Source organism: Ornithorhynchus anatinus, chromosome 2 (assembly GCF_004115215.2).
Source record: "Ornithorhynchus anatinus isolate Pmale09 chromosome 2, mOrnAna1.pri.v4, whole genome shotgun sequence".
NCBI lineage: Eukaryota > Metazoa > Chordata > Mammalia > Monotremata > Ornithorhynchidae > Ornithorhynchus > Ornithorhynchus anatinus.
This window is the reverse complement of record NC_041729.1, coordinates 74426005-74438230: the sequence shown is the minus strand read 5'-3', so window position 1 is coordinate 74438230 and position 12226 is coordinate 74426005. Positions and strand designations below refer to the sequence as shown.

The window sequence follows — 12226 nt, the reverse complement described above, 5'->3', positions numbered from 1 at the left end:
TTACAGTTCTTAGGACAGAGACAGCCAGTGGTGACTTTACTAACAAATCACCAATCGCAAAAGCTGTCCAGCTGGCAGTGCAGCAAATTCAACACTGGCGAAAGGGCAGGGGGTCTGTGCTTCTCTTTTCCCACCCTGCCCTTCAGTTGTTTCTAAATATCAACCAAATTCTCAGGGATTTTTTTCCCCCTTAAGGACCAGTATCCTGTGGAAAATTCCTGACAAAAGGCAGATCTTACCAGGAAAATCCTAGGGAGTTAGTTTTCAATCAATCAATCAATGGAAATTATTAAGCTCTTTCTATGTGCAGGGCACTGGTCTAAGCACTTGGGAGAGTACACTCCAACAGAATTAGCAGACATGTTCCCTTCCTATAATGAGCTTACAGTCTAAAGGGGCAGTCTATAGTCAGTCAGTCAACCACGGTATTTATTGAGTGCTTACTGTGTGCAGAGCACTGGTCTAAGCGATTGGGAGAGTCCAATTCATTCATTCAATAGTATTTATTGAGCGCTTACTATGTGCAGAGCACTATACTAAGCACTTGGGATGAACAAGTCGGCAACAGATAGAGACATATGATAGAGCTCGTGGATTCGCTCCCTGCCCATAACCAGCTTGCAGTCTACAGGGACAGTCTATAGTCATTCAATCAATCAATGTTATTTATTGAGTGCTTACTGTGTACAAAGTACTGTCCTAAGTATTTGGGGGAGCCCAGTACAACAGAGTTGGCAGACATGTTCCCTGCCTAATAACAATGGTATTTGTTAAGTGCTTACTACTTTCCCAGCACTGTACAAAGCCCTGGGGGAGTACAAGCAAATAGGGTTGGGCTCAGTCCCTGTCCCACATGGGGCTCTCATTCTTAATCCCCATTTTACAGATGAGGTAACTGAGGCATAGAGAAGTGAAGTGACTTACCCCAGGTCACACAGGAACTCCTTGGCGGAGCTATGAGGAGCTTGTAGTTTAGAGGCCCTGGCCAATGCATAGCTGCTCTCCTTTGGTGGACTGACTGATTAGTGAGTCAGATACAGTTTTCTCAGGGAAAAACCTCTATTTTAGCCTCTATTGTATTGAGGGGGCTGCTGGAAGAGGCCCAAGGCATCTGACCAGTGTTGAACTCACCTGTATGAACCAGACAAGACGCATCGCCAGTCCGAGATGATGAACTTCTCCTGGATTCGCCCAGAGAATTTCCTGCCAGATTTTGCACAGTACACCTCTCCTGCAACACTCCGGATACAAATGTTCTGTCTCGAGAGAAGAGGGGGCAATGAAGGAGAATCTTGCTTTCTCGCAGTTCAATCAATCAATCGTATTTATTGAGTGCTTACTGTGTGCAGAGTACTTTACTAAGCACTTGGGAGAGTCCAATAGAATAAAATCAGTAGACACATTCCCTGCCCACAGTGAGCTTACAGTCTAGAGCAGGAGACAGACATTAATGTAAATCAATAAATTGCTGGTATGTACATAAGTGCCTTGGGGCTGATAGGGAGTGATTAATGGGAGCAATGTGATGCAGAAGGGAGTGGGAGAAGAGGAAATGAGGGCATACTCAGGAAAGGCCTCTTGGAGGAGTCCTCCTGAGTTATCTCCTCAGGAGATACCCAGCCCCCACAGAAGAATGTGCAATATTTGTTAAGTGTTTACTATATTCCAGGTACTGTACTAAGTACTGGAGAAGGTACAAGCTGGGGCTCACAGTTTTCATCCCTATTTTACACAGTATGCACTTCATAAATAAGATTGATTGATTTTACAAATGAGGGAACTGAGGCACAGAAAAGTGAAGTGACGCCCAAAGGCACAAAGCAGAGAAGTGACAGAGTCAGTATTAGAACCCAGGTCCTTCTGACTCCCATACTCTTGTTCTATTCACTGGACCACACTGCTTCTCTCGAAGCCACGTACTTGAGAAGAATGAAACACGTAAACTGGGATATAGGGTTAAGCTGGAGGGAGAAAGCTGATAGAGCCCAAGTCTGGGAGTCAGAAGGACCTGGGTTCTAATCCCTGCTCTGCCACTTCTCTGCTGTGTGTCCTTGGGGAAGCACTTCACTTCTCTGGGCCTCAGTTACCTCATCTGTAGAACAGGCACGTGGGACATGGACTGTGTCCAACCTGGTGAGCTTGTATCTTTTTCAGTGTGTAGAATAGTATCTGGCACATAGTAAGCCCTTAACAAATACCATTAAAAAAAGTGGAAGCGTCAGGCCCAGAATTAGTGACAGACCCTAGCAGTCAGACTGCCATACCCACCTTGAGGTGAATTTCCAGGATCTGAGCCCTGTTGCACATCTCATTAAAGAGCTTCACTCCTCTTTGGTCAAGAAGGATGTAGACAAACACACCCCTTTTATTGGCTGCCTCCAGCACATCACAGAAGATCTCAATGTCCGTGAACTCATCCATCAAGATGGCCAGCACCTGGATCGGAACAAGGCAGGGTGTTTATCTTTTTCTCTTTTTCAGTGGTATTTGTTAATAATAATAATAATGATGATGGCATTTGTTAAGCTCTTACTATGTGTCAAGCACTGTTTTAAGCCCTGGGGGGAGGGGTACAAAGTGTAATCAGGTTGTCCCAAGTGAGGGTCACAGTCTTAATCCCCATTTTGCAGATGAGGTAACTGAAGCACAGAGAAGTTAAGTGACTTGCCCAAGGTCACACAGCTGATAAATGGTGGAGGTGGGATTAGAACCCATGACCTCCGACTCCCTAGCCTGTGGTCTTGCCACTGAGCCACTCTGTTTCTCTAAGCACCTATTACATGCCAAGCACTGTACTAAGTGCTGGGTACAAGTTAATTTGGTCAGACATAGTCCCTCTCCCACATGTAGCTCACAGTTTTGGTAAGAGGAATCCCCATTTTCCATTTGAGGAAGTAGAAACCCAGAGAAGTGAAGTGACTTGCCCAAGGTCACACAGCAAGTAATTGGCAGAGATGGGATTAGCACCCAGGTTCTTCTGATTCCCAGACCCAAGATCTGTCTACTAGGTCACGCTGCTTCTCTTTATCAGAGGCAAAGTTACGTTCCCCCCAGCACTGACTCCCAGGAGCCGGGATTAGAAACCAAATACTTCTGATTTCCAGGCCTGGGCTCTGTCTACTAGGCCACACTGCTTTTCTTTATCAGAGACAAGGTTACTTCCCCTCTCCCCACTCCCCTGACCACAGACCTGCCAAAGAGAGGGGGATAGTAGGAATAGGGCAGTTTCACCAAGATTTCAGAGAATTGCAAACCTGTTCCAATGTCCTTAGTGGTCATGTGGAGGGCAACAAGGGAGAGAAGGACCTGTACCAACAAATAAAGCCACTAACTGAGGCCAAAAAATTAAATGACCTGGATTTTGAAGGTAAGGAGTTTTTTTCTGCCCTTCAATTTGCCGAATTTGCTAGAGTAGGCCTGATCTGAAAACCTCATGTATTATAGACAACTCCAGATTCCCCATTTATCTTACACTGCAACATGTTCCTTAATGTTTGCAATTCATGGTTAGGTTGCTATCTCTTATAAGTGGCTTAATTCATTCCACAGAAAGTAGCTTTTGTTCAACTGGGAGAATTTGGTCAGGGAGGCAAGCTGAAAACGAGGTAAGGGCTCTTGGCACTAAGCTAAAACCAATCCATGAATTTCCAAACTGATAATTGATCTTTGGGATGTCATTCACAGCTCAAGCCCATAAATATGCCTTTCCTGGCAATAATCCGTCTCTTAATCAGTGGCATTTATTGACCGTTTACTGAGTGCTGAGCACTGTACTAAGTCCTTGAGAGAGTACAATAGAACAGAGTTGGTAGACATGTTCCTTACCCACAATGAGCTTCCAGTCTACAGGGAACACATCCATATGGGTAAGAGACAAATCAATAAATAGTCATTATTGGGCACTTACTGTGTACCCAACACAGTACCAAGGAGCTCGTTATGGGCAAGGAACATTTCTGCTAATTCTGTCGAAATGTCCTTTCATAAACTCTTAGTACAACTTAGGAAATGCTCAATGAATACCACTGATTGATTGAGAGAAAACAATAGAATTAGCAGACACAATCTCTGCCCACATGGAGCTTACGATGTAGTTGGAGAGATGGACACTAAAATACCTTAGAGGGAAAAAATGGAGTTAAAGATGAGCAAGTGCTACAGGGAAAAAGGGGGAGGAGGGGGCGGGTAAGGGATGTGTGTGTATGTGTGTGTTTTCCTGCTCCCCACAACGGTCTCATGTGCTTGTAGGAGAAGAAAGACATGTTAAAATAATGATGGTATTTAGCACTTTTTTTGCGCCTAAAAACTGCACCAAGAACTGGAGAAGATAGATTTCCTTCTGCATTGCTCTTGGATTTGCACCCTTTATTCACCCCTCCCTCAGTCCCACAGCACTTATGCACATATTAGTAATCCATTGATTTATGTTAATATCTGTCTCCTCCACTACACTGTAAGGTCCTTGTGGCCAGTGAACTTGTCTAGCAACTCTGTTCTGTTTTAGTCTCCCAAGCACTTAGTATAGTCCTCTGCCCACAGAAAGCACTCAATTCATATCATTGATTGATTGATTGGAACATGTCTACCAACTCTACTATTGTTCTTTCCCAAGCGCTAATTACAGTGTTCTACACATACTAAGCGCTTAGTAAGTACTATTGATTGATTGAAGACAATCACCACATACAAAGTTTCTGTCCTACTTGGGGCTCAGAATCTGTTCCCCACCATTTGGTTGTCTGTTGGCAGCATGAGAAAAACATCATGTGACTTTGTCCAAGACCCAGGCTTTCAATTTAAGACCCAGTCAATGGTATTTATTTAGTGCCTACTATGTGCAGAGCACTGTACTAACCATTTGGGATAGTACAATACAACAGAATTGGTAGACACATTCCCTGCTCACCCTGAGCTTAACAGTCTGGAGGGGGAGACCAACACTAATATAAACAAATTACAGATATGGACCAAAGTGCTATGGGGATGAGAGAGGGTGTGAATAAAGGGAGCAATTCAGGGTTATACAGAAAGGAGTGGGAAAAACAAAATGAGAGCTTAATCAGGGAAGGCCTCTTGGAGGAGATTTGCCTTAAATGAGCCATTAAATTCCCCCATTTCCCCTGGTTCAATGAAAGCTTATTCAGGGAAGACCTCTTGGAAGAGATGTGCTTTAAAAGAACCATAAAATGCCTCCATTTCCACTTAATTCTACCTCCCTAATATGAGGAATACAGATGAAGGGTGAATTTGAGTAAAATAATGGCATGCTGAAGAATGAGTGGAAAGAAAAGGATCTACATTGTGAGGTTCAAAAAAGTCAGTTATCTAAATGTCTTTGCAAACCCTGGGACCTTCATTAGGGCTGTGAGTAATTGTGGATCCAGGAGGCAATAAGGTGATGAAAAGCAGCATAGTTTAGTGGCTACAGCCCAGATCTGGTAGTAGGCCTGAATTTAGGTTCTAATCTTGGCTCTGCCACTTGTCTGCTCTGTGGCCGTGGACATGTCACTTATCTTCTCTGGGCCTCGGGTCCCTCATCTGTAAAGTGGGGATGAAGATTGTTGCCTTACAATGTGACTGTGTCCATCACAATTTTCTTGTTTCCACCCCAGCGCTTACTACAGTGCCTGGCATGTAGTAAATACTTAACAAGTACAACAATTATGATTATTATTCAGAGGCCCCCACTTCCCCTACCAAGAAACTATTGGTACATTGTGTGTTTCTGCAACCTCTTCTCAGGGAACACTTTGGAATGGTTGAAATGGTTTTAGTGGCTTGAAATCAATCAATCAATCAGTGGTATTTATGGAGCACTTGCTCTGTGCAGAGCACTGTACTAAGCACTTGGGGGAGGGCAATATAGCATAATTTACAGTCACATTCCTAGTCTCTAACAAGTTTACAGTCTTAAAAGATTGAAGGAAGCCCTTGTTTTCTCTATCCGCCCTCCACTCTCTGCATCATCTTTGCTACCATGTTAACCCAGGCACTTATCCTATCCCACCTTGATTCTGCATCAGCCTCCTTGCTGACCTCCCTGCCTTCTGTCTCTCCCCCACTCCAGGCCATACTTCACTCTGCTGCCCGGATCATTTTCTTTACAAAAACACTTAGTCCATGTCTCCCCACTCAGAACCTCTGGTGGTTACCCATCCATTTCCACATCAAGCAGAAACTCCTCACCATCAGTTTCCTACCTCTCCTCTCTATTCTCCTACAACAATCTGCACACTTCGCTCCTCTAATGCCAACCTACTCACTCTACTTTGATCTTGTCTACCTTGCTGCTGACTTCTCACTCAAATCCTGCCTCTGGCCTGGAATGCCCTCCCTTTTCATATCCAAAAGACAATTACTCTCCCCCACTTCAAAGCCTTATGGAAGGCACATCCCCTCTAAGAAGCCTTCCCTGATTAAGCCCGCTTTTCCTTTTCTTCCACTTCCTCTACATTTCTACCTTACCCTGACATTCTCCCTTTATTCATACCCCCACCCAGCCCCACAGCATTTAAGTCCATATCCAGAATTTATTTGTATTAATGTCTGTCTCCCCCTCTAGACTGTAAGCTCACTCTGGATGGGGAATGTGTCTGTTAATATTGTTATATTGTCCTCTCTCAAGCGCTTAGTACAATGCTCTGCACAAAGTAAGCACTCAATAAATATGATTGATTGATTGATGTCCTTGGCTGTGTGTAAGTAAAAGACACACCATTGTAAGGTTTAACTCCATCTCATATTCATCAACTCTGTAAACTGGTCCATTCAGTTAAAATTCCTTAGCTGGTGGAGAGCCGCTGAAGATAGACAGAACATTGGTCTTCTCACTCCAAAGCTTGGGGTCTAGCCACTAGACCATGCTGCTTCTCACCCAAAGTCACACAGCAGACAAGTGGTGGAGCTGGTATCAGAACCCTTGTCCTCTCACTCATAGGACAACCACTAACCACTAGGCTATGCTGCTTCTTGCCCAAGATCACAAAGCAAGGAGGTGATGGGTTTAGGATTAGAACCCAGGTTAATTCATTCATTCAATAGTATTTATTGAGTGCTTATTATGTGCAGAGCACTGTACTAAGCGCTTGGAATGTACAATTCGGCAACAGATAGAGACAATCCCTGCCCAATAATGAGCTCACAGTCTAAACGGGGGAGATAGCAAAGCAAAACAAAAAAAAAGCAAAACAACATCATCAAGATAAATAGAATCATGGATATATACACATCATTAAAATAAATAGGGTGATAAATAATATAAATATGCACCGTGCTGAGGGGAGGGGATGGGAGAAGAGCAGAGGGCAGGGCAGGGGAGAAGTGGGAGGGGAAGAGGAGCAGAGGGAAAGGGGGGCTCAGTCTGGGAAGGCCATCTGTAGGAGGTGAGCTTTCAATAGGGCTTTGAAGAGGAGAAGAGAGTTAGTTTGGTGGATGTGAGGAGGGAGGGCATTCCAGGCCAGAGATAGGGCGTGGGCCAGGGGTTGATGGCGGGACAGGCGTGAATGGGGGACCATGAGGAGGTGAGTGGCAGATGAGCAGAGTGTATGGGGGGGCAGTAGAAACAGAGAAGGGAGGTGAGGTAAGAGGGGGCAAGGTGATGGAGAGCCTTGAAGCCAAGAATGAGGAGTTTTTGTTTTGTGTGAAGGATGATAGGCAACCCCTGGAGGTTTTTAAGGAGGGGAGTGACATGCCCAGAACGTTTCTGTAGCAAGATGATCTGGGCAGCTGAATGAATAATAATGTTGGTATTTGTTAAGTGCTTACTATGTGCAGAGCACTGTTCTAAGCGCTGGGGTAGATACAAGGTAATTAGGTTGTCCCACGTGAGGCTCACAGTTAATCCCCATTTTACAGATGAGGTAACTGAGGCACAGAGAAGTTAAGTGACTTGCCCACAGTCACACAGATGACAAGGGGCAGAACCTGGATTCGAACCCATGACCTCTGACTCCCAAGCCCGGGCTCTTTCCACTGAGCTATGCTGCTTCTCATATAGAATAGTCTGGAGTGGGGAGAGACAGGAGGAAGGGAGATCAGAGAGGAGACTAACACAATAATCCAGTCGGGATAATATGAGAGCTTGTATCAGCATGGTAGCAGTTTGAATGGAGAGGAAAGGGTGGATCTTGGCGATATTGTGAAGGTGAGACTGGCAGGTGTTGGTGACAGATTGGATGTGTTGGGTGAATGAGAGAACGGAGTCAAGGATGACACCAAGGTTGCGGGCCTGTGAGACAGGAAGGATTGTAGTGCCATCCACAGTGACAGGGAAGTCAGGGAGAGGACAGGGTTTGGAAGGGAAGATAAGGATAAGACCAGGTTTCCCTCAGGTGAACAGAACCCTCTCCCTGGACTCTGTAGCTTAGTATAGAGCTCTGCACATAGTAAGCATTCAATAAATACCACTGACTGATAGATAATCAGGTCTAACATGGGGCTCACAGTTTAATTATGAGGGAGAACAGGTATTGAATCCCCATTTTACAGATGAGGGACCTGAAGGCCAGAGAGGTGTGGTGTCTGACCCAAGGTTCCACAGCAGGCAAGTGGTGGAGCTGAGATCAGAACCCAGATCCTCTGACTCCCGGAGTCTGGCTCCATCCACCAGGCCACACTGCTTCTGGGACACCTCCTCCACCCCTGGTCTGAACCTGGCTTCTCAGCTATCACCAAGAGAAGGTGCTTGGAGGCTTCTTCGAGGAGCAGCATGGCATAGTAGATAGAGCATGAGCCCGGGAGTCAGAAGGTCATGGGTTCTAATCCCGGCTCTCCACTTGTCTGCTGTGTGACCTTGGGCAATTCATTTGACTTCTCTGTGCCTCAGTTCCTTCAACTGTAAAATGGGCATTGAGACTGTGATCCCCTTATGGGGCAGAGACTGTACCTAACCCGATTTGCTTTCATCTCCCCTAGTGCTTAATACAGTACTTAGCACATAGTAAACCCTTAACAAATACTATAATTACTATTATTATTCTGTACCTGATTGGTTTTCCCGATGCAGCGGCGGATAAGATCTCTGATGCTGCTGTGCCGATCAGTTTGGAAATACACTGTAACGCTGGACTTCTCCTTCAGATATGGCTTCCCAGCATCCCCCAAATCTGGCTCCCCACCCCCCGAGAACTGGGGGAAATATGTGCCCGATTGGAGAGAGTCGACATCACTCTCTTGAAGATCCAGCCACTCTCCTCCTGGAGATTGGGGAGCACCGTTTGGCTGGCTGGTGTTCTCCTGGATGTAACAAGCTTCTGCCGATGATAGGAAGTCCACTTCTCCTTCTTCACCCAGGGTCTCCTGGTAAGACTCCAGGCCCCCATTCACTAGTGCATCCGTGGCCAGCCTGATGCTCTCATTGTGGCTGAAATCCATGCGGGTTGGTCTGGTCCATCGAGTCTTGACATCCTCCAATCTCTTCTGGATCTTCCCCACACGCCTTCTCCAGCTCATGGTCTCCACCCGGAAGGTGTGGATGATTCCAGTGTTCCCAGTGGGTTCTCTGAGGCCAGCAGGTGGGATACTACTACTACTAATAATAATAGTGCTTGTTAAGCACTTACTATGGGCCAAGCACTACTCTAAGTGCTAGGGTAGATACAAGTTAATCAAGTTGGATGCAGTTCCTGCCCCACATGGGGCTCACACTCTTATCCCCATTTTACAGATGAGGTAACTGAGGCACAGAGAAGTGAAGTGACTTGGCCAATTCACCCAAAAGATAAGTGGCAGAGCCAAGATTAGAAACCAGGTCCTTCTAACTCTTATCTGTGCTCTATCCACTAAGCCATGCTGCTTCTCAGTTGGGATGGAGTCCCAGACCGATCTCCCCAAATTTTCTGGAAAATCTTTCTCCGGTAATGAATGTGGATGGCTCCGATTCCTCATGAAATCAGAGTGGGCGGGTTCCCTGGATTTGTCCACCCAGAGTTCACACGGGAAGTGATTTTATGACTGCACTTGAACAATGCTCTGGGTGAGACAGGAATCTGCTTATCGGAAGGTGTCCACACCCTGCCTGCCAGGTTGGGCTGAGTTTCTCTTTACCAAACTGTCAAATGAAATGGCAATAATTATAATGATATTTGTTAAGTGCTTACTATGTGTCAAGCATTGTTGTAGATAGAAGATAATCAGATTGGTCACAGTTGATGAACCATGTCAGGCTCACAGTCTTCATGCCCGATTTACAGGTGAGGAAACTGAGGCACAAAGAAGTGAAGTAACCAGCCCAAGATCACAAAGCAGATGAGCAGTGGAGCTGGGATTAGAGCCCCGGTCCTTTTGACTTCTAGGCCCAGGCTCTATCCATTAGGCCATGCTGCCAGTTGTAGGCTGGCAGGAGGGACAAGGGTTTCTCTCAAAGTAGGTGGGCTTTCTGCTTCTGCTGACCAACACTCAGGTTAGTGTCAGGTACCTGGAGGTCCTCAGGTTTCTGTTACAAAGTTGCACCCAGGGCTTGGGAGTCAGAAGGACCTGGGTTCTAATCCTGGCTCTGCCACTCAATCGATTAATCAATCATATTTATTGAGCACTAACTGTGTGCAGAGCAATGGACTAAGCACTTGGAAAAGTACACTGCAACAACATACCAGACATATTCCCTGCCCACAATCTAGTTTACAATCTAGAAATCCCTGTTTGATTCAGGGCTTGGAAACTAGTCTGCTAGTCAGATGTGTGACCTAGGGCTAGTCACTTCACTTCTCTGGGCCTCAGTTAATTCATCTCTGAAATGGGGATTAAGACTGTGAGCCCCATGTGGGACATGGACTATGTCCAACCAGATTAGCTTGCATTCATTCAATTTTATTTATTGAACACTTACTGTGTGCAAAGACACATTCCCTGTCCACAGAGAGCTTCCAGTCTAGGGGGGAGACAGATATAAATAAATTACACAGTGTACATGAGTGCTTGGGGGCTGGGAGGGAGGATGAATTAAGGGCACAAGTCAGGGTGTCCCAGAAGGGAATTGAAGAAAAGGAGAAAAGAGCTTAGTCCAGGAAGTTCTCTTGGAGGAGGTGGGTCTTCAACAAGGCTTTGAATGCAGAAAGAGTTATTGTCTGTCAGATTTGAGGAGGGAGGGCATTCCAGGCCAGATGCAGGATGTGGGCAAGGAGTTGGTGGCAAGATAGACGAAATCAAGGTACAGTGAGAAGGTTGGCATTAGAGGAGTGAAGTGTACAGGCTGGGTTATAGTAGGAGAGTAGTGAGGTGAGATAGGAGGGGGCAAAGCAATTAAGTGCTTTAAAGCCAGTGGGTGAGGAGTTTCCATCTGATGTGGAGTTGGACTGGTAGCCACCTGAGAGTCTTGAAGAGTGGAGAAACATGGCCTGAACATTTAATGTAGAAAAATGATCTGGGCAGCAGAGTGGAGGATGAATTGCATGGGGAGAGTCAGGTGGCTGGGAGTCCACAAGGAGGCTGATAAAGTAATTAAGGCAGGATAGAATAAGTGATTGTATGAATGTGGTAGCAGTTTGGATGGAGAGAAAATGGCAGATTTTATTATTATTATTAATAATAATAATAATTGTGGTATTTATTAAGTGCTATGTGCCAGACACTATGCTAAGCACTGGGGTGAATACAAGCAAATCAGGTTAGACACAGTCCCTGTCCCACATTGGGCTCACAATCTCAATCCCTATTTTACAGAATAGGGAACTGAGGCACAAAGAAGTGAAGTGACTTGCCCAAAGTCACACAGCAGATAAGTGGCAAATCCAGAATTAGAACCCATGATCTTCTGACTCCCAGGCCCGTGATCTATTTGCTATGCCATGCTGCTTCCCCTTGAAGAGATACTGTGAAAGTAAAGCCTACAGGATTTAGTGATGAATTGAATCTGTGAGTTGAATGAGAGAGGAGTCAAGAATAACACTGAGGTTATGGGCTTTTGAGGCAGTAAAGGTGGTGGTGCCATCTACAGTGATGGGAAAGTCGGGGGAGGGAAGATAAAGAGTACTGTTTTGGACATGCCAAGTTAGAGGTGACAGGAGGATATCCAAGTAGAGATGTCTTGAAGGCAGGAGGAAATGTGATGTAAATGAAATAGTTGAAGCAATGGGAGTGAATGTGGTCTCCAAGGAAGTGGGTGTAGATGGAGAACAGAAGGGGACCCAGAACTGAATCTTGAAGGACACCCCACAGTTAGGGGGTGGGAGGCAGAGGAGGAATCCACAACCAAGACTGAGAATGAGAGGCCAGAGAGATAATAGGAGAA

At 45.6% G+C, this 12226-nt stretch overlaps 1 protein-coding gene across 1 annotated transcript; it reads right to left on the bottom strand.

Annotated features, from left to right (window-relative positions):
* Positions 1-1127: 1127 nt before the first annotated feature.
* On the bottom strand, positions 1128-9450 carry FAM83A (family with sequence similarity 83 member A). The gene is made up of 3 exons (XM_016227123.1): positions 8983-9450; positions 2269-2436; positions 1128-1256 (listed from the first exon to the last, which is right to left on the bottom strand). Exons 1-3 carry the CDS (start codon positions 9448-9450, stop codon positions 1128-1130), a joined length of 765 nt encoding a protein of 254 aa, XP_016082609.1.
* Between the last annotated feature and the right edge of the window lie 2776 nt (positions 9451-12226).